At 37.0% G+C, this 22,851-nt stretch overlaps 1 protein-coding gene across 1 annotated transcript in view; it reads left to right on the forward strand.

The window, feature by feature from the left end:
• The window catches only part of KCNN2 (potassium calcium-activated channel subfamily N member 2), a 180,206-nt gene that overhangs the window by 135,318 nt on the left and 22,037 nt on the right, over window positions 1-22,851 (forward strand). Inside the window, exon 6 of the mRNA XM_065873410.1 lies at window positions 18,513-18,623. Within this exon, the coding sequence (XP_065729482.1) occupies window positions 18,513-18,623 (111 nt within the window). The remainder of the gene's footprint in view (window positions 1-18,512; window positions 18,624-22,851) is intronic.

The following is a 22,851-nucleotide window of genomic DNA, read 5'->3' on the forward strand; positions in this document are numbered from 1 at the left end:
AATAATTAACAAATGATTGTTATTTACATTTGTGACAAGTATGTAAGGAAGTAAGATTTCTGATCAGATTTGGGGGGACTGAGGGAGAAGAATGGGATCTACTAAGAGAAATAAATTCCTGGAAAGTTGACTCTTAAACTGAGGTGGGAAGGGTAGGTAGCGAGGCAAAGTGGGGGGAAGGAAGGGCATTCCAGGAAGAGGAAATAGTTTATTTGAAGAGAGTGAGGCAAGGAGGAGCTTGGTACGTTGATGTAAGGCCACCAGGCCAGGAGTGTACAGAGTAAAGAGGAAAAGTGGCATGAGGCTGGGGGTGGGAGGCCAGATCTTGGGGATCTCTTGAGTGAGGTTTGCTGCCTGTGGTGATGTGTCACTCTTCTGGGACACCTAGCAGGCTCAGACATGTTCCTTGCCCCTTACACACTATGATGTGGCCAGGGCTGGTGTGTACCCTTTGTTTTAGATGTCTGAAAATGAAAGGCTAGCAAATTGTCTAAAATTTATTATTATGTGGTGTGAACTTTGAAATGTCTAAGCCAGATGCACCACTTTTAGTGACCTAGGTTCTCTCCATTCCTTATCTTCTTTTTATCGTTGGATTACAGCAAAGAGCATTATCCTGATACTTGTTTGGTTCCTGCCTACAGAAGGATGTGAACTAGTACTGGAAGCTCCTTAGTCAGGAAATTCCCAGAATGTCTGAAGTTAGGCATCTCTGCCCAATGCCTTCGTTGTGTCCACCCACAAGTTGGCAGGAGGGGAACAGGCTCCCCATGCGAGGGCCTTTGAATGGTAGCCAGGGCAGCGTGTACCCTTGTAGCAGCTGCCTTGGAAGATTGTTCCAAGAGTCAGAACTAGCTGGGAGGACTGAGTGCCCATGACATACATAGAGTGGGAACATTCTTCTCCCACTTAGTAGCACTGAATAGCTAGATGTGAAAATAAAACCTGGGGGCTAATTTTAAGGTTACAGTAGTAACAAGATGACCATTCGTAGAAAATATAATTCGGGGTCATAATTTAACATTGTTTGCTTGTAAAAGAAAAGTACAGTTTTGTGAATTTTAGTGATTTTTTTTCATTAAAATTGGTATGGTCCTTTATGTTTACTCTTGGATCACTTCCTTTTTCCTCAAAAGATAGCATTTTATTATATAGTATAATGCTTTGGGAAATAAAATTTGCATGGATGTATTTTTGGAGGGCCCATAACAAGCCCACAAGGGACATGAATGATGCTATTTATAAACACAGAACTGGTAATTGCAGAGTCTTTCCCCTTATGCTTCTTAGAAACAAGTTCCTTGGTTTTGCTTTTTGGCAAGATACCTCCCTTTTATTCTTGAATCAGGTATGACTCAGGGTTTATGCAAACCTCTTCATTTGCCACGGATCAGAGCCAAGTTTGAGGCTAACCTTGCCTGGATCTTGTAATACTTTTATCTTTCCTTGATTTTTTTTCTCTGTCCCTAATGTCTCAAGAACAGCTCCTGCAAAATCTCATCTGATGGCACAAATTTTATATTTAGTTCATTGAACTACTTCCTTGCTTAGATGTCACTGGTGATCTTAGTTTATTTTTAGAAAATATTTTATAAGCCACTTTTAATTTATATGGACACAAAAATGTTATATGCAGTGAAATTTACAGTGACTTCACTGCTGTCCTCTAAGCTCATGGTGAAAACAGGCCCTCTGTCCTTAAGCTGAGGAGCTCCATTCCATCTCCCTCTTAAGGAACAGACATTTCTTAATTGACCCGATCAAAAATTGTTTACTTGCATATAGAGAAATTGAGTGCTCTTTGACTAGCCTAATTGAAATACTGTGTAGAGTTGCATTGTCTCTATCCATCGGCCAAATAAATTCCCACAGAGTCAGGCCACAGAGCAGTCTTCTGGGGGTGAGCTTCTGGGAATTGGTTATATCCCATGTAAATTTCCTGGGGATGAAGAGCCTATGTATTGCAGTTACCTAGAAACTATTACAGAGAGTGGCTGACAAATATAGTTTCCTAAGACATAAATTTTTTTCAGAGTCTATAGAAAAGGTTAGTTTCCTTTAGATGAACTGTGTTTCTCTTTTGTGAGACAATTTTTTTTTTTTTTTTTGCTTTTGATATCAGGAAGTTTAAATACCAGTTTGTTACTTTGGGATTGTCTAAGCTAGATATGACTTCTTTTAAAATTTCAGGCTTTTTTTTTTTCTTTCTTTCTTTTTCCAGCCTATTCTCCCCGGGACTTTTGCAATGCATGTTTAGGTAAAATACATATTGTCACATTTCTCATGAGTCGTCTCTCTGGCCTTTAATAAATTGTGAAAAAGAAACGCAATTCACAATACTCCTGGGAGAGCACAGGGTCATCCCTGAATCATCTTGTGTATTGTCTCTGAAGTACTATGATTCTTTGTGTTCTTTTATATTTCAATTTTCTTGTTCTTGTGTTTAGGAAATTTTGATAGAATTTATACCTTAATGTGGTTTTTTTTGCACTTTGAAGTAAAATACAGTTGATCTGAATGCTAATACCTACAAAGCTTTCCTATTTCAAAAATGTAGACATAAAGAAATTAACACTGCATTATTTCTTCATAAAGCTAATGAATTATTTCATAGGATCATCTTAGATGTTCACATTTCATTGGTAAAAACTCAAAATTAAAATGTAATTTAAAATTTTTAAATAACTTAATTTATGTCATGAGTTATATTTTTGGGAGCCAAGGACATTAAGATTTAGGACATTTCAGCCATGGTCTTGGCAGAAATATTGTTAAACCATGAGGAGAGAGAGTTTTCCAGAATATTTCTAAGAGAGAAACAAATGGTCTTATCAAAAAATAACTTCTCCTTGCCTGAAATGTAAATTGTAAATCCAAGACAATCATGCAAAGCTTTTTAAATGAGTTTTAGGTTGTGTTTACAATGCTATACATAGATGATTATGAAAATACTAAAACAAGTGGACTTCATATACTGAAATGCCTGAACAAGAATTCCATTGTGATAGATCAAACAAGTCAAGTAGAAATTTTTGTTTTACCAAGACCTAACTAATATTAGAGCTTAAGAGACAAAGATCTCTTCCTTTCCCCTGGGTATTATTTTAAAAACCTAAGATCATAGGATTGCCTAATAGACAAGGTCCCTCATTACCCTTCAAGACAAAACTATTATGGTTGCAATTACTTACTTTTTCCTTATTCTTCTATCCTTCCTCTTTTTTAAAAAATGTTATTGAAATATAGTTTTTTTACAACGTTGTATTTCTTCTGTACAGCACAGTGACTCAGTTATACATAATATATATTCTTTTTCATATTCTTTTTCCTTTATGGTTTGTCACAGGATATTGAATATAGTATAGTTCCCTATGTTATACAGTAGAATCTTGTTGTTTACCAATCGTATATATAATAGTTTGCCTCTACTAATCCCAAACTCCCAATTCTTCCCTCCCCTATCCCACCCACCTTGGCAACCAAAAGTTCGTTCTCTATGTCTGTGAGTCGGTTTTTGTTTTATAGATATGTTGATTTGTGTGGTATCTTAGATTCCACATGTGATATCATATGGTACTTGTCTTTTTCTTTCTGACTCACTTTGCTTAGTATGATAATCTCTAGGTCCATCCATGTTGCTGCAAATGGCATTATTTTATTCTTCTTTATGGCTTAGTAGTATTCCATTTTGTGTGTGTGTGTGTGTGTGTATATATATATATATATATATATATATATATATATATATATATACCACATCTATATGTGGTATATATATATACCACATCTTCTTTATCCATTCATCTGTTGATGGACATTTAGGTTGTTTCCATGTCTTGGCTATTGTAAATAGTGCTGCTACGAACCTAGGGGTACTTGTATCTTTTTGAATTATAGTTTTGTCTGGATATATGCCCAGGAGTGGGATTGCTGGATCATATGGCAACTCTACTTTTAGTTTTCTGAGGAACTTCCATACTGTTTTCCATAGTGGCTGCACCAACTTACATTCCCACCAACAGTGTAGGAGGGTTCCCTTTTCTCCAAACCCTCTGCAGCATTTGTTATTTGTAGACTTTTTAATAATGGCCATTCTGACTGGTGTGAGGTGGTACCTCATTGTAGCTTTGATTTGCATTTCTCTAATAATTAGTGATGTTGAGCATCTTTTTCATGTGCCATCTGTATGTCTTGGCCATCTGTATGTCTTCTTTGGAGAAATGTCTATTTAGGTCTTCTGCCCATTTTTTGATTGGGTTGTTTGGTTTTTTTGGAGATTAAGCCCTTGTTGGTCACATCATTTTCAAATATTTTCTCCCATTCCATAGGTTATTTCATTTTGTTTATAGTTTCCTTTGCTGTGCAATGGCTTTTAAGTTTGATTAGGTCCATTTGCTTATTTTTGTTTTTATGTCTTTTGCCTTGCAAGGCTGACCCAAGAAAACATTGGTACAATTTATGTCAGAGAATGTTTTGCCTATGTTCTCTTCTAGGAGTTTTATGGTGTCCTGTCTTATAGTTTAGGTCTTTGAGCCATTTTGAGTTTATTTTTGTGTACGGTGTGAGCGTGGGTCCTAACTTCATTGATTTACATGGGGCTGTCCAACTTTCACAACACCACTTGCTGAAGAGACTATCTTTTCTCCATTGTATATTCTTGCCTCCTTTGTTGAAGATTAATCATTTATAGGTGTGCAGGTTTATTTCTGGGTTCTCTATTATGTTCCATTTATCTGTGTGTCTGTTTTTGTGCCAATACCTTGCTGTTTTGATTACTGTAGCCTTGTAGTATCATCTTAAGTCTGGGAGGTTTATGCCTCCAGCTTTGTTCTTTTTCCTCGGGATTGCTTTGGCAATTCTGGGTCTTTTATGGTTCCGTATAAATTTTAGAATTATTTGCTCTATTTCTCTGAAAAATGTCATGGGTAATTTAATAGGGATCACATTGAATCTGTAGATTGCTTTGGGTAGTATGCTCATTTTAATAGTATTAATTCTTTCAATCCAAGAGCATGGGATAGCTTTCCATTTCTTTGAATCATCTTTAATTTCCTGTATTAATGCTCTGTAGTTCTCAGCATATAAGTCTTTCATGTCCTTGGTGAGATTTATTCCTAAGTATTTTTTTTAGTGCAATTTTAAAAGGGATTGCTAGTTTGCATTCCCTTTCTTATACTTCATTATTAGTGTAAAGAAATGCAACCAATTTCTGTATGTTAATCTTGTATCCTGCTACCTTGCTGAATTAGTTTATCAGTTTTAGTAGTTTTTGTGTGGAGTCTTTAGGGTTTTCTATATATATTATCATGTTATCTGCATAATGACAGTTTTACCTCTTCCTACGAAACTGAATAACTTTTATTTCTTTTTCTTGTCTGATTGCTGTGGCTAGGACTTCCACTACAGTGTTGAAGAGAAGTGGTGACAGTGGGCATCCTTGTCTTGTTCCAGATTTTAGGAGGAAGGCTTTCAGCTTTTCACCATTGTGTATTATACTGGCTGTGGGTTTGTCATAAATAGCTTTTATGTCGACATATGTTCCCTCTATACCCACTTTCATAAGGGTTTTTATCATGAATAGATGCTGAATTTTATCAAATGTTTTTTCTGCATTTGTTGAGATGATCATGTGGTTTTTGTCTTTTCTTTTGTTGATGTGGAGTATCACATTGATTGATTTGTGTGTGTTGAACCATCCTTGTGAACCTGGGATGAATCCCACTTGGTCGTGGTGTATGACATTTCTTATGTGCCATTGGATTCACTTTGCTAATATTTTGTTCAGAATTGTCACATCTATATTCATCAAAGATATTGGCCTGTAATTTTTTTTGTTGTTAGTGTTTTTGTCTGGTTTTGGCGTCAGGGTGATCGTGGCTTCATAGAATGTCTTTGGGAGTATTCCTTCATCTTCAATCTTTTGGAAGAGTTTGAGAGGAATCAGTATAAGTTTTTCTTTGTATGTTTAGTAGAATTTCCCAGTGAAGCCATCTGGTCCTGAACTTTTGTTTGTAGTGAGTTTTTTATTACTGATTCGATTTCATTTCTAGTGATTGGTCTGTTCAAGTTATCTATTTCTTCTTGATTCAGTTTTGGTGGGCTGTATGTTTCTAGAAAGTTGTTCATTTTTATGAAGTTGTCAAATTTGTTGGCATATAATTGTTCATAGTATTCTCATGTTTTTTTGTATTTCTACTGTATCTGTTGTGATTTCTCCTCTTTGATTTCTTATTTTATTTATTTATTTGGGTCATCTCTCTTTCTTCATGGTGAGCCTAGCCAGAGGTTTGTAAATTTTCCTACCCTTTCAAAGAACGAGCTCTTGGTTTTATTAATTTCTTCTATTGTTTTTTAATCTATTTTATTTACTTCCTCGCTGATCTTTATTATCTCCTTCCTTCTGCTGACTTTAGGTTTTGTTTATTGTTCATTTTATAATTCTTTTAGATGGGTTAGATTGTTTGAGATTTTTCTTGTTTCTTAAGGAAGGCCTGTATTACTATGAACTTCCCTCTAAGAATTGCCTTTGCTGAATGCCATGGATTTTGTATGGTTGTGTTTTCATTGTCATTTGCCTCAAGGTATTTTTTAATTTCTTCTTTGATTTCAGCATTGACCCATTGGTTTTATAGTAGCATGTTGTTTAGTCTCCATGTAATTGTTTTTTTTTCTCATTTCTTTTCTGTGGTTGATTTCTAGTTTCATGCCATTATGGTCAGAAAAGATGCTTGAAATCATTTCTATACTCTTCAATTTGCTGAGGCTTGTTTTGTGCCCAAGCATGTGGTCAATCCTAGAGAATGTTCCATGTACACTTGTAAAGAATGTGTATTCTTCTTTTTCTGGATGTAATGTTCTAATTAAGTCTAACTGTTATGTTGTATCATTTAAGATCTCTGTTGCCTTATTGAGTTTCTCTCTTGAAGATCTATCTTTTGATGTGAGTGGGGTGTTAAAGTCTCCTAATATTATTGTATTCCTGTCAATTTCTCCCTTTATGTCTGTTAGTATTTGTTTTATGTATTCGGGTGTACATATATTGGGTGCATATATATTGACAAGTGTAATATTCTCTCCTTGTATTGATCCTTTTATCATTATAGAGTGTCTTTCTTTATCTTTCTTTATAGCCTTTGTTTTAAAGTCTATTTTGTCTGATATAAGCATTGTGCCCCCCCACTTTCTTGTCCTTTCCATTTGCATGAAATATCTTTTTCCATCCCCTCACTTTTAATTTATCTGTGCTTTGCCCTAAAGTGTGTCTCTTGTAGGCAGAATATTGTAGGATCTTGTTTTTTTATCCAGTCTACCACTCTGTGTCTTTTGATTGGAGCATTTAGTCCAGTGACATTTAAGGTAATTATTGATAGATATGTATTTACTGCCATTTTAACCTTGTTTTTCCATTGATTTTATATTTCTTCTTTGTCTTTTTCTTTTTGTTTTTCCTTTTGTAGTTTAATTATTTTCTTTTGTATTATGCTTATGTTCTCTTCTTTTTGGTTTTTGTGACTCTATTGTATATTTTTGATTTGTGCTGTGTTTGTTAAGTATGATAACCCCTTTCTATATCTACTTGCTTTATACTGGTAGTCATATAGGCTCAAACACATTTTAGAAAAAAAAAATCTACATTTTCTTATTCTTTTCCCTCACATTTTATGATTTTGATGTCCTATTTTGGATCTTCATTTTCATCCTTTTTCTGTTCATTGTGGTTATTGCTTTCACAGAATTTTTTTGATTTTTTTTAATCTGTGTACTGTCTTATTTAAGTGATTTACTTTCCAATTATGATTTTCTCTTTTCTACAGATTCTTGCTACTTTTCTATTTAGAGAAGACCTTTCCATATTTTCTTTAGGGTAGGTTTAGGATTGCTGTATTCTTTTAGTTTTTACTTGTCTAAAAAATTATTTATTTCTCCATCTATTCTAAATGATAATCTTGCTGGGTAGAGTATCCTAAGTTGCAGATTTTTCCCTTTTAGGACTTTGAATATATCTTGTTACTCCCTTCTGGCCTGCATCATTTCTGTAGAGAAATCCACTAATAGCCTTATGGGGGGTTGCCTTGCAATTAATTCTTTGTTTTTTTTCTTGCTGCCTTTAGAATCCTCTTTAACTTTTGCTATTCTTATTATAATATGTCTTGGTGCAGGTCTATTTGGGTTTATCTTGTTCAGGACCCTCTGTGCTTCCTGTATCTGGATATCTGTTTCCTTCTTTAGTTTTGGGAAGTTTTCAGCCATAATTTCTTCAAATACATTTTCAATTCTCTATTCTCTTTTTGGGATCTCTATTATGTATAGATTGGCATGCTTTATGTTATCCCATAGGTCTCCTATACTGCTTTCTTTCTGTTTTCATTTGGGTTTCTGTCTGCTGTCCTGATTGGGTGATTTCCATTATTCTATCTTCTAGATCACTAATTTGTTCTTCTGCATTATGCATTCTGCTATTAATAGCCTTTAGTTCAGCTTTTGTTTCTTCAAATGAATTCTCTAATTTTTCTTGGCTCCTCCTTATAGTTTCTAGTTCCTTTTTACAGTAATCTGCATTTCTGTCAATAGCCTTTCTTAATTCCTTCAGATTTTTCATTATCTCCTTTTTGAACTCGATGACTGTTAGACTGAAGAGAGCTGTTTCATTGTTTGTTCTTTCAGGGGAATTATCTTGACCTTTTAATTGGAAGTGGTTTCTCTGCTTTCATTTTACTTATATTTCTGTTGCTCTATGAGTTTCGGAAGAACAATTATCTACTGTGGTCTTGGAGGACTATTTTTATGTGGGAACGTCCCTGACGTCCCTGTGTAGCCTGCATATCAACTCATTAATATTTTTCGGTGTGAAGGCTGTTTTTAGTATGGATGACTGCCACCTCTTTCCTCAGTGTATTCTGGCTGTTATCCCCTTGATAGGAGGTGTGACTGACGTTGTGGTGACCAGAGCCTGCACTGGATATTGAGCAGGGCCTCCTCTTTGCTCTGTGGCTGTCACTGACCTGTCCAGGGCAGAATCTGCTCCCTAGTTGTTGGAGTAGAAGACCCCAGCTCCATTTCTGAGCTGCATTTCTGATATGCAGGGTGAGGTAGACAGGATTGGACTGCTCCCACGGGGAGAGAAACCACTGAGTATTCCTCCACTGGGTCTGTTCACCCGTGAGTGTACTCTGCTATGTCACTTTCATCCATTGAGCAGGCTCACAAAGCACACTGTTGTTAGCACTGCCCTTGGCCCCTCTGTAACCATGGGTATGCTGACTATCAGCCCTGGTGCTTCTCAGTCTTTGTTTTTCACAAAGCCACCAGCACAGGTCCGCTGAAGTCAGGTCCCAGGACTGCAGTTGTCACACACCTGGACCCACTGTGGGAGCTATGGAGGCATCTCAGACCCTGGCCCAGCCCAGACCCCACGTGTACGTGCCCACAAAGCCCACAGCTGCTAAGGCCAGACCCGTCCCAGCCGTGGGAGCACCAGTTGTCCGTTCAGATGTTCCACAGGCACTGCGTTTACAAAGCCAGCTGCGGAGGTGTGAATCTGCAGTTTGCACAGCCGTGGGCAAAGACTTCAGCTCTGCTTCCTAAATTGCACAGCCCCTTTCGTCCTACCCCATTACTTGGAGATCTTTCTTGTCCTTTCAGATGTTTGAGGTGTTCTTCTAGTGTTCAATAGGTGTTCTGTGAGAAATGTTCCATTTGTACATGTATTCTTGATGTATTTGTGAGAAGAGGTGAGTTCCATGTCCTACTACTCCGCCATCTTGATTCTGATCCCCTGTCCTTCCACTTTTTGAGGAGGTGCTGAGGATTTATTGTTTTGGATGTCATGATAAACTCTGGGATGAAGTTTAAATGGCTTTATCCTTTTGGTTGAAGGCAGGCAAATAACAGTGTTACATCATGGTGTCTTAGCTTTTTGTCAGTACCAGCTAGTTTCTCAGTATCTCCAACTTTATAATAAAGTAGTTGATTTGCTTAGCATTTAAAAAGTTACCCTATCTACCATTTTATATCTGTACATAAAGATACAACACAAGGGCTTCCCTGGTGGCACAGCGGTTGAGAGCCCGCCTGCCGATGCAGGGGACACGGGTTCGTTCCCCAGTCCGGGAAGATCCCACATGCCACGGAGCGGCTGGGCCCGTGAGCCATGGCCGCTGAGCCTGCACAGCCGGAACCAGTGCTCCACAACGGGAGAGGCCACAACAGTGAGAGGCCCACGTACTGCAAAAAAAAAAAAAAAAAGATACAACACAAGCTGAATGCTATCATTTTTCCTTACCTATGGGTATATATGTTTGTTTCAAGAGTAGAATACAGCCTCATTGGTAAGAGTATCTCTAGTCTTATATTAAAATGAAAGTCATTCATTTTTAATTTTTGCTTCTCTACTTTTGTAAAATTATGACATCTCCTGTTGGCCCTTTAACTATTTAGAGTATGGATGACTGAATTTTTTGGCATAAATTATTTTTAAATATGGAGTAATATCTGCACAGTCCTAGGGATACTGGTTATTATCTGATAAGTGGTCCTCTACTGATAGTGACCTGTAAGCCCTAGATTTCAACAAGTCCACTATGTATTTCTCAACAAAAGTGAGGTGACTTCAGATATGACCAATTTAAGCTTCTTCCATCCCATCAGTAATTCTGTATAAACAAAAGCAATGCATAAAGGTTTTCCACTTTGTAATAATTTAAAAATCACACCAGTTAATTTTTTAAGTTTTATTCAGGGAGCAAAAATAAAACAGTAATCACTTTTTTACACCACATTAGGATAAGAACACTTCATAATTGTCATCATCAAATTTACCAGGTATCAAAGAGTCTTGATTTAAGGTCACATGGCATCTCAGTCAATTGTCAGAGTTCAGTAGTTTTCACCCTGAAGGATAGTAACACTACCATGTTAATTCAATCAGAAGATATTCCAAAAGAGAGCCATAAATTAGCCAGAGCTTATAGTAAGAGAATGACTGGTATTAAAGAAGGCTAAACCTAAAGTATGATTATATTCCTGCTACTTCCTGTCTTTGCATTTAAGGATTACTTTTACCCTGCCAGTAGAAGTAGGAGCCCTGAAAAACTAGACTAGAGCCATTCCTTGGTGTTGCATGTGTGAATAAGGAAAAAAAATATCCCAGGATCTTTTATATGTCTTGTACAATTTGATATGAGGTGTTTAATATCAAATAATAACCTTGAAGAGGCTTTTACCTTACTTTTTGTTTTCTGGTACTTTCTGGCATGTTCATTGAATCTCATCAAATAAAGCCTCATTGAAGAGAGCGTATCTTTAAATTCTTACCATAATTTCTGTTTTGTGCAGAGCAGCTGGAGGGGATGATGGGCCTTTTCAGTCCTAAAGCTAAATTCCCCACCATTGCCCTAAGCAGACCTTCACTTCTCCCCAAGAAAATTTCTTAAGAAATAAGACAGCTGCTTTTTTCCAGGTACAGGCAAGTATAGCTGAAAGTTGTTGTGACCTTCTAGTATTCGACTCATATTGTCTCTACAATTCCACCTACATTTTCTAAACTATCAGCACTTTGAATTGGCAGAGCTGCCCTTCCTGTCTCTGAAATGCGTGCACTCACATTGGCACCATTGCTAATAAGGAGATTTAAACCTGAGGATGACTCATTGTTAATGACCCGTCTTATGTACCACTTCCTCTTTCCAGCCACCAAAGCACACAAGAAGGAGCTAACCAAGCAAATGACTCTGAAGGAGAGTTGGGGTTCCTAAACCCAGGTTTTATCACTGAACTCAAAAACCCACACACACCTTCTCCCCTCTTCCTTAGGATGAGAACATTTTAACTGACCTCTGCCCTCCTATCAACAATACAGTTGACCCTTGAACAACACCAGTTTGAACTGCCTGGATCCACTTATTGCAGATATTTTTCAGTAGTAAATTCTGTAGTACTACACAATCCATGGTTGATTGAATTCACAGCTATGGAGGGCCCACTATAAGTTATACTCGGATTTTCAACAACAAGGAGGGTGGGCATCCCTAACCCCCTTCTTGTTCAAGGGCCAACTGTATTTGAAGATACCCAGAGGGAATGTATCTTCAAAGTTATCTTGAATGTTGTTTATTTTCATAACCTAAAGAGATCTTGTAAAACTCCAATGGGATATTATACTGAAGCTGAATGTTTTATAGAATCCTTCTTACTTGCCAGAAATGCTTGTTCTATGTATCTTTATGAAAGAATAATTGTCAGGCAAGTGCACTAAAAAAGGTATTTATTTTTCTAGGATATTGAATCAGTCAACCCCAGGGACAAAAACATGGGTAATGTTTTCAAGTACTCATTTTACCTTCCCTTTGAAGAACAAGTTAATATTTTAAAATGCAAGTTAATCTTTAACTTAGGTGCATTTTCAGTAGAAAGCATGATTTTTTCAAAATATGTTAAGAAATTTTCATTAGTGATAGGCAATCAATCAGCTATCAAACTAAAGTTTGGCCTTTTAGGAGCTATTGTAAGACCCAGGATGATAATTAATTTAACACTGGAATAATTGGAACTTTAGCAATTTTTGGCAGAATGCTTCTCTGTGATGGTGAGTATTCTGGAATTTCCCCCCAAATTATAAATTTTATTATTATTATGTTGAATCTTTGGCAGATGCCTTTTTAAATAAGAAAAGAGTCAAAACCTTTCCCCAGTGTGCTATTAAAGGAATTTTCCTCTCCATAGCCTTGTGTATTAAGTTATTAAAGCTTGATCCCAAAGTGGTATTTCAAAATCATTCTTAAAAGTGTTAGTAGGATCAGCATCACCAGTGATCTAAAGTAAAAATATGTCACTTCTCTGAATTTTTCAAACACTGTGTGATAAATGATCTTGGGGAAAACGAGCTGCTTGAACTTCTTTTAAATTCTAGGGACCGACATGGCTTTCAATGTATGTGCTATATTAGAGAAGAATACAACAGAGAAGGGCACTACATCTTAATTTATTTTTTTTATTGAAGTAGAGTTGATTTACAACGTTGTGCTAATTTCTGCTGTACAAAAGTCACTCAGTTATACACGTATATACATTCTTTTTCATATTCTTTTTCATTATGGTTTAACACAGGTTATTGAATATAGTTCCCTGTACTATACAGTAGGGACCTGGTTGTTTATCCATTCTAAATGTAACAGTTTATATCTACTAAACTCAAACTCCCAGTCCATCCCTCTCCCTCCCCACCTCCCCCTTGGCAACCACAAGTCTGATGTCTATGTCTGTGAGTCTGTTTCTGTTTTGTAGATAGGTTCATTTGTGCCATATTTTAGATTCTACATATAAGTGATATCATATAGTATTTCTCTTTCTCTGTCAGACTTCACTTAGTATGATAATCTCTAGTTGCATCCATGTTGCTGCAAATGGCATTATTTCATTCTTTTTTATGGCTGAGTAATATTCAATTGTGTATATCTACCACATCTTCTTTATCCATTCCTCTGTCAATGGACATTTAGGCTGTTCCCATGTCTTGGCTATTGCAAATAGTGCTGCTGTGAATATATGGGTGCATGTATCTTTTTGAATGTAGTTCTGTCTGGATATATGCCCAGGAATGGGATTGCTGGATCATATGGCAACTCTAGTTTTTTTAAGAACCTGCATACTCTTGTCTGTAGTGGTTGTACCAATTTACATTCCCACCAACAGTGTAGGAGGGTTCCTTTTTCTTCACACCCTCTCCAGCACTTGTCATTTGTAGACTTTTTGGCCATTCTGACTGGTGTGAGGTGATACCTCATTGTAGTTTTAATTTGCATTTCTCTAATAATTAGTGATGTTGAGCATCTTTTCATGTGACTCTTGGTCATCTGTATGTTTTCTTTGGAGAAATGTCTATTTAGGTGTTCTGCCCATTTTTCGATTGAGTCGTTTTTTTTTTCTTTTGGCTGCATTGGGTCTTTGTTGCTGTGTGTGGGCTTTCTCTAGTTGCAGCAAATGGGGGCTACTCTTTATTGCAGTGCGCGGGCTTCTCATTGTGGTGACTTCTCTTGTTGCGGAGCATGGGCTCTAGGCACATGGGCTCAGTAGTTGTGGCTCGTGGGCTCTAGAGCACAGGCTCAGTAGCTGTGGTGCATGGGCTTATTTGCTCGTGGCCAGTGGGATCTTCCCGGACCAGGGCTTGAACCTGTGTCCCCTGCATTGACAGGTGGATTCTTAACCACTACGCCACCACGGAAGTCCCTGGTTTTTTGATATTGAGTTGTATGAGCTGTTCGTATATTTTGGAGATTAAGCCCTTGTCGGTCGCATTGTTTACAAATATTTTCTCCCATTCTGTAGATTGTCTTTTTTTTTTTCACAGTTTCGTTTGCTATGCAGGCACTACATTTTAATTTGGCAGCATCTAAGACTCTCCAGGTGTTGGGATTCAACTATAGCTTATGCATTCTGATTGTCATTTGTCTGTTCACTTTGATCTGGCACAACGAACATTAACACTTACTTATCTTTTCTAAGGACAAGGCCTCTCTCCCCCACTCCTCCTCTCTCTCTTGCAACATCTAATTTGTTAGAAGGAAAGATGATAAACTAGCCAAGGAAAACCTAAACCTTTGACTGTAATGTATTGGCATCATAAACACCATGTTTTGTTTTGTTTTTTATTTAGTTTTTAGTTGTCTGAGCATCTTGAAGTGGCAAGTTAGTGATTTGCTTAGCTTTTTCTTAATAACATAAATGAAATGAGAGAAAAGTAACCAGGATACATTTTCTGACTTTGGTGAAAGGACTATGACTCATCTTGTTAAAGGCATGCAGGGATCTTAATTTCAGAGAATAACATATGTTAGTCCCAACTGTTTCTATATCCATTGTGATCATGACAAGATTTGGACAAAATGTTGTAAAAGCATATTTACTTTCATTCTATTCATTTTATGGAACAGAATAGTGCAGGAAATAGACACTGAGTGGACAATAACATCGTGCCATTACTTAAATTACTGTAACAATTAATGTGTTGGCAGGAACTTACCTTGCACCTTTCAGGGGTAAGCCAGCTTCATTTTGCATAACTCTAAAAGTTTTTTTTTTTTTTAAGTTACTTTTTTGAAACCCGATTCTATACATATCAAAACTTCTTATGATTTATTAAGAACCTGGGGAGGTATAAGACTTACATATAAGGAGTAATGGACTTTGAAGAAAAAGAGGTTTCTAAGTGGCTCTTGGGGTACAATTTAAAGGGTACAGTTAGGATAATGGAGTGAGGGATATAGGCAATGGTTTCACTAATTACTTAACTGTCAGATTCACTTGCTTCTCTAGTTTACAACAGAGGTAATCATTTAATACACAAGACTTTGGTGAGCTAGAGAACACTCAGCAAGAAATGGGCTGGCAGTGGGAAAAAATATCACTCAAGAATAAGCACAAATAAAAAATCAACTTCCAAACGCTCTTGATACCAGTGATTTTCCACTCCTGTTGGGATTTTGATTTCTTTCCAGAAGAATTGCAGCAGTGGCCTCCTGCCAGAGGAGAACAATATTCAGCTTATAGTGCCAACTGCCACTTAGAGCTATCTCTCCAGTGGTAGAAGCCCCTCAGATTTTTATATCTGCTGCTTATTGAAAAGCTCTTGACTTTCCCTTGGCTCACTGATCGAGGAATGTCTGGGAGCCTACATACAACAGGTGATCCCGTTCCTGTCAAACAAATGCCATCACACTGTGGGTAGGTACAGAAGGCTAGCCTGAGTGGCCACTGATTCCTTCCACCAATTCAGGCTAGCCTCTCATCAGTATACTGCAACTTATTTAGATTTTGCGGCAGGTGTCTGAAAGTCAACATAACAGGTGTAGATGCTTCCAAAGGCCATTCTTTTCTTTCATTGGTATCCAGCCATATAAATCACTTGCTTTCATTGTCTATACACAGCCCAAAATATCAAGATAGCTGTCACACAGCCCATACATTTCTGACCTTGTCCTCTCTGTCCTCTTCCTTTATGCTCCTTGTTTATCAGAATGTCTTCATAAGTGAAATGACTCTGGTAAGAACCTTTACCTCGTGTTTAAATTAGAAAGTAAGTAATGGAGTTTGCCATTTTCTTTCCATATCATCCTTCACTTAAAGCAGTGACTTTGTGTTGGAATCACGTGGAGAGCTTTAAAAGATTCTAGTCACATTTAAGTTTAAAAAACACTGATTTAAAAGTTGCACCAGTTATAGAATAAGAATAATGTTTTGCCTTATTTTGGTGACCATATTCCTCAGTTTTTAAACATTCATACTCTAAGAGTACTTGTTTTGCTTTGAAATACAGTGCTTCATATTGTGTCATGAATACGGAAGTGACCACAAGTAAGAATATATGTGATCTTACATATACAGAAAAGTACTATGAGATGAGGTAAAGGGTGGGAAGTATACCAATGCTACTCTGAGTTCATAATGGAATAATCACTTACTCTGCCTTAATTGCCTCATCTCCAAAATCTGACAGTTAAACCAGGTAGGTCTAATACCTTCTGGCTTCTTTCTCTGATCCTATCATCAGTACCACTTCATTTCTGAGGATACTGATTTCTCCATAGAGCTAGGTGGAAGGGGGATATTTAAACCCTCTGGAAATATTATATTTAAACAGTATCAACTTACTAATAAGGCCATGTTTCTATGATTGTAATTATCCAGTTGTAGCAAGACAGGGCAAGTGTATTTATTTTCTCCCTTTCTCCTCAGTCTTGTCCCTTCTGCCAGATTTGTTGCAACAACTCATTCAGTGAGACCAAAAATTCCTTCTTTGGTTAGTAACTGAATGGCTGAGTTACATTTATCAATTCAAATGGAGATGATTATAATTAATTATTTAATAAAACAAAAGTAAGTATGAAGAAAGATCATTTTCCTAGATTGAGTTTTTTTAAGGATAATAAAGATATGTAAAGGTTAGGTTAGATGTTTTCTTAAACTACAAACTGTTGTCATTTTTGAAATGTGTAAGCATTTGTTTGTATAAGTAATATGTATTCATTGTAGAAAATGTGGACTCTTCAGGAAAGCACAAAGAACTAAATAACTTACTGGTATTCCAACCACTGAGAGAGATGCTCTTTTCACAGCTGGGCTTATTTCTTTGCTTCACAAATATGAATTCCTTTTAAAAAATAAAATTAGGAGCAAATTATGTATACAAGTTTCTGACTTGCTTGTTTAAATATCATATTGTCTTTAAACATTATAGATATAAAAATATATTCATAATATATTAGGGAAATGCTATAAGTAATAACCATTCCCTCAAACTTAGATATAACTCATGATTTTTAGACCTATTGGGAATGAGGAAAACCAGGTTACCTTGTGTGAATTTGAGACTCTTGGATGGCTATACAGTGAGCATCCTAACCATCTTAGCTAACATAAAAGGGATGCTATTTAAAAGTAGCTTAAAAGGATTCCAGTCTGTTGAAAGATCCCCACATACTGTAAAGTCTCATTGTTTGCGGCCCTCTTCTGTGGGTCCTGCCTGTGCCCTGTGGCTCATTGTTGTCTGCCTACTGAGACGGCTAGGCAATCTTGATTGTCTGTGGTCCTTCCAAGGTTGAGATTCTGTCTGGAGATCTGGACTTCCTCGCCTGGGCCCTCCTGTAGGTGCCCCAGCCTTGCCTCCTGACCCTGCATGTAGTCACTGGTCTTTCAACCAAGAAGACCCCATACCTCACAACTTGGAATTTGTTTGTATAAGTAATATGTATTCATTGTAGAAAATGCATGCACCTTGATCATGGAGCAGGAAGGCTTTAATCTCTGGGGCACCATACGGTGTCACACGACTCTTCCTAAGAGATCAGCACAATAGCCTATAATTCAAAAAAGGACCACTGTTGAGCTTTTCAAAATAAAGGTAGCCCATTCCTTTCTTCATGCTGGTAAACCTCTAGAACAGTAAGGCTGTTATCCCTGACCTTCAGCACTTCACGTATGTCTGTTGTCCAGGTTCAGATCACTGTGATCCTTTCTGTTTTGCATGTGGACACGTTTGAAGTCGTGCACATAATGCATCAATTTCCATTCCTGGCTTTTCACAGTTGATTGTCCTGAAGACCTGCTGGTCTTATCTTCACAGAAGATAATAGAATATTATTTTTAGAGAATAATTATTTCCTCTCTGTACATTTATGCTAATTCACTAATTTGTATATCCATGTATAACTGATTTGCTCTGTTTTTAAGTCCCTGAAAGTTCAGCAAGTTGCTGTTTTACCATTTATTTCTTATGATTAAAATGTGTTCGATACAAACACATTTGTTCTTAGTTCACCTATTTTAAGTTTTTTACCATCAAGCTAAAGGCATGTTACTTGTTCGTATTGGCCATGCGGTTTCTGTCATATTGATGGAAGACACTGATACCTATCTGAAGATTAAAAACTGTAGTAATGTACTTAGTACAAAACATTGTTTAATGTGCTTGAGACCAAAAATAATAACTCTTCGGGGTTCTTTTCTCTCCTGGTTTTCAGGGTGCTGGTTGCACAGCCCTGGTGGTAGCTGTGGTCGCAAGGAAGCTGGAACTTACCAAAGCAGAAAAGCACGTGCACAACTTCATGATGGACACTCAACTGACAAAAAGAGTAAGTTACCACCCTTGTATCTTCAAGGGGAATATTAGTGTTTTTTCTTTCTTTGGCTTAAATTTTCATTTTATTTCATGTTGGAGTATATAGTTGATTTACAATGTTGTGTTAGTTTCAGGTGTTCAGCAAAGTGATTTAGTTATACATACACATATATCTATTCTTTTTCAGATTCTTTTCCCACATAGGTTATTACAGAATAATGAGTAGAGTTCCCTGTGCTATACAGTAGGTCCTTGTTGTTTATCTGTTTTATACATAATAGTATGAATATGTTAATCCCAAACCCTTAATTTATCCCCTCCCACCCCTTACCCCTTTGGTAACCATAAGTTTGTTTTTGAAGTCTGTGAGTCTGTTTCTGTTTTGTACATAAATTCATTTGTGTGGGGCCTTCCCTGGTGGCACAGTGGTTGAGAGTCCGCCTGCTATTGCAGGGGACATGTAACGCCAAAAAAAAAAAAAATTGATTTGTATCATTTTTTTAGACTCCATGTATGTGACATCTATGGTATTTGTCTTTGACTTACTTCACTTAGTATGAGAATCTCTAGGTCCATCCATGTTGCTTCAGATGGCATTATTTCATTCTTTCTTATGGCTGAATAATATTTCAATGTATATATGTACATCATCTTTTTTTTTTTTTTTTTTGTGGTATGCGGGCCTCTCACTGTTGTGGCCTCTCCCATTGCGGAGCACAGGCTCCGGACGCGCAGGCTCAGCGGCCGTCGCTCACGGGCCCAGCTGCTCCGCGGCATGTGGGACCTTCCCGGACCGGAGCATGAACCTGCATCCCCTGCATCGGCAGGCGGACTCTCAACCACTGCACCACCAGGGAAGCCCCCACATCATCTTTATCCATTCGTCTGTAGATGGATATTTAGGTTGCTTCCATGTCTTGGCTATCGTAAACAGTGCTGAAATGAACATTGGGGTGCACGTATCCTTTCGAACCATGGTTTTCTCCAGATATATGCCTAGGAGTGGGATTGCTGGATCTTATGATAGCTCTATTTTTAGCTTTTTAAGGAACCTCCATACTGTTCACAGGGCTGCACCAATTCACATTCTCACCAACAGTGTAGGAGGGTTCCCTTTCCTCCACACTGTCTCCAGTATTTGTTGTTTGTAGACTTTCTGATGATGCCCATTCTGACTGGTGTGATAACTCATTGTAGTTTTGATTTGCATTTCTCTAATACTTAGTGATGTTGAGCATCTTTTCATGTGCCTCCTGGCCATCTGTATGTCTTCTTTGGAGAAATGTCTATTTAGGTCTTCTGCCCATTTTTGGATTGTTTTGTTGTTGTTGAGTTGTATGAGCTGTTTGTATATTTTGGAGATTAAGACCTTGTCAGTCGCATCATTTGCAAATATTTTCTCCCATTCTGTGTGTTGTCTTTTCGTTTTGGTTATGGTTTCCTTTGCTGTGAAAAAGCTTTTAAGTGTAATTTGGTCCATTTGTTTATTTTGTTTTCATTTTCATTACTCTAGGAGGTGGATCCTAAAAGATATTGCTGCAATTTATGTCAAGGAGTGTTCTATGTTTTCCTGGAAGAGTTTTATGGTATTTGGTCTTACATTTAGGTCTTTAATCCATTTTGAGTTTATTTTTGTGTACAGTGTTACAGAATGTTCTAATTTTAGTCTTTTACATGTAGCTGTCCAGTTTTCCCAGCACCACTTACTGAAGAGGCTGTCTTTTCTCTATTGTATATTCTTGCCTCCTTATTGTAGATTAATTGAACATAGGTGTGTGGGCTTATTTCTGGGCTTTCTATCCTGTTCTGTTGATCTATATTTCTGTTTTTGTGCCAGTACCATACTGTCTTGATTACTGTAGCTTTGTAGTGTAGTCTGAAGTCAGGGAGCCTGATTCCACTAGCTCCATTTTTCTTTCTCAAGATTGCTGTTGCTATTCAGGTTATTTTGTGTTTCCAAACAAATTTTAAGACTTTTTGTTCTAGAACTGCAGAAAATTGGGAATTTCAAAGGGATTGCATTGAGTCTGTAGAGTACCTTGGGTAGTATAGTCATTTTGACAGTAATTGATTCTTCCAATCCAGGTACATGGTATATTTTTGCAGCTGTTTGTGTCCTCTTCAATTTCTTTCATCAGTGTCTTATAGTTTTCTGAGTACAGGTTTTTTACCTCCTTAGGTAGGTTTCTCCTAGGTATTTTATTCTTTTTGATGCAATGGTTGATGAGATTGTTTCCTTAATTTCTCTTTCTGACCTTCAGTTGTTTGTTAGTGTATAGGAATGCAAGAGATTTCTGTGTATTAATTTTGTAACCTGAAACTTTACCAAATTCATTGATGAACTCTAATGGTCTTCTGGTATCATCCTTAGGATTTTTTGTGTATAGTGTCATGTCATATCATGTTTACTTCTTTTCCAGTTTGGATTCCCTTAATTTCTTTTTCTTCTCTAATTGCTATGGCTAGGACTGCCAAAACTATGTTGAATAAAAGTGGTGAGAGTGGACACGCTTGTCTTATTCCTGATCTTAGAGGAAATGCTTTCAGCTTTTCACCATTGGGTATGATATTAACTGTAGGTTTGTCATATGTGGCCCTTATGTTGAGGTACATTCCCTCTCTACACACTTTCTGGTGAGTTTGGTGAGTTTTTATCATAAATGGGTGTTGAATTTTGTCAAAAGCTTTTTCTGCATTTACTGAGATGATCATTTGGTTTTTATTCTTCTGTTTGTTAATGTGGTATATCACACTGATTGATTTGCAAATATTGAAAAATCCTTGCATCCCTGGGCTAAATCCCTCTTGATCATGGGTGTATGATCCTTTTAATGTACTGTTGGGTTCAGTTTGCTAGTATTTTGTTGAGGATTTTTGCATGTATGTTCATCAGTGATACTGGCCTGTAAGTTTCTTATTTTGTGGCATCTTTGTCTGTTATCAGGGTGATTATGGCCTCATAGAATGAGTTTGGAAGTGTTCCTTCTGCAATTTTTCAAAATAGTTTCAAAAGGATAGGTGTTAACTCGTCTCTAGGTGTTTGATAGAATTCGCCTGTGAATCCATCTGGTCCTGGACTTTCATTTGTTGGGTGTTCTTTAATCACAGTTTCAATTTCAGTGCTTGTGACTGGTCTGTTCATATTTTCTATTGCTTCCTGGTTAGGTCTTGGGAGATTGTACCTTTCCAAGAATTTTTCCATTTCTTTGAGGTTGTCCACTTTATTGGCATATAGTTGCTTGTAGTAGTCTTATGATCCTTTGTATTTCTTTGGTGTCCGTTGTAACTTCTCCTTTTTCATTTCAATCATTTCATTTATTGATGTGAGCCCTCTCTCTCTTTTTCTTGATGAGTCTGAGTAAATGTTTATCAACTTTGTTTATCTTTTCCAAGAACCAGCGTTGAGTTTTATTAATCTGTGCTATTGTTTTCTTTGTTTCTATTTCATTTATTTCTGCTCTGATCTTTATGATTTCTTTCCTTCTACTAACTTTGGGTTTTGTTTTTCCTTTCTCTAGTTGCTTTAGCTGTAAGGTTAGGTTGTTTGTTTGGGATTTTTCTTGCTTCCTGAGGTAAGATTATATTGCTATAAACTTCCCTGTTAAAGGTGTCCCATAGCTTTTGGATCATCATGTTTTAATTTGTCTCTGGGTTTTTTTTCATTTCCTCTTTGATTTCTTCAGTGATCCATTGGTTGTTTAGTAACACATTGTTTAGCTTCCACGTGTTTGTGTTTTTTATAGTTTTTTTTTCCCCCTTGTAGTTGATTTCTAATCTCATAGCATTGTGGTCGGAAAAGATGCTTGGTATGATTTCAGTTTTCTTGAATTTATCAGTGCTGGGTTTATGGCCCAGTATATGATCTATCCTGGAGAGAGTTCCATGAGCACGTGAGAAGAAAGTGTACTCTGCTCTTTTTGGATGGAATGCTCTATAAATATCAAGTAAGTCCATCTGATACAATGTGTCATTTAAGACCTGTGCTTCCTTAATGATTTTCTGTCTGGATGATCTGTCCATTGCTGAAAGTGGGGTGTTAAAGTCCCCCACTATTATTGTGTTACCGTCGATTTCTCCTTTATGGCTGTTACCATTTTCCTTGTGTATTAAGGTGCTCCTAAGTTGGGTGCATATATAATTGTTATATCTTCTTCTTGGATTGATCCCTTGATCATTATGTAGTGTCCTTCCTTGTCTCGTGTGACAATCTTTTATTTTAAAGTCTATTTTGTCTGATACGA

This window comes from Phocoena phocoena, chromosome 3, assembly GCF_963924675.1.
Source record: "Phocoena phocoena chromosome 3, mPhoPho1.1, whole genome shotgun sequence".
NCBI lineage: Eukaryota > Metazoa > Chordata > Mammalia > Artiodactyla > Phocoenidae > Phocoena > Phocoena phocoena.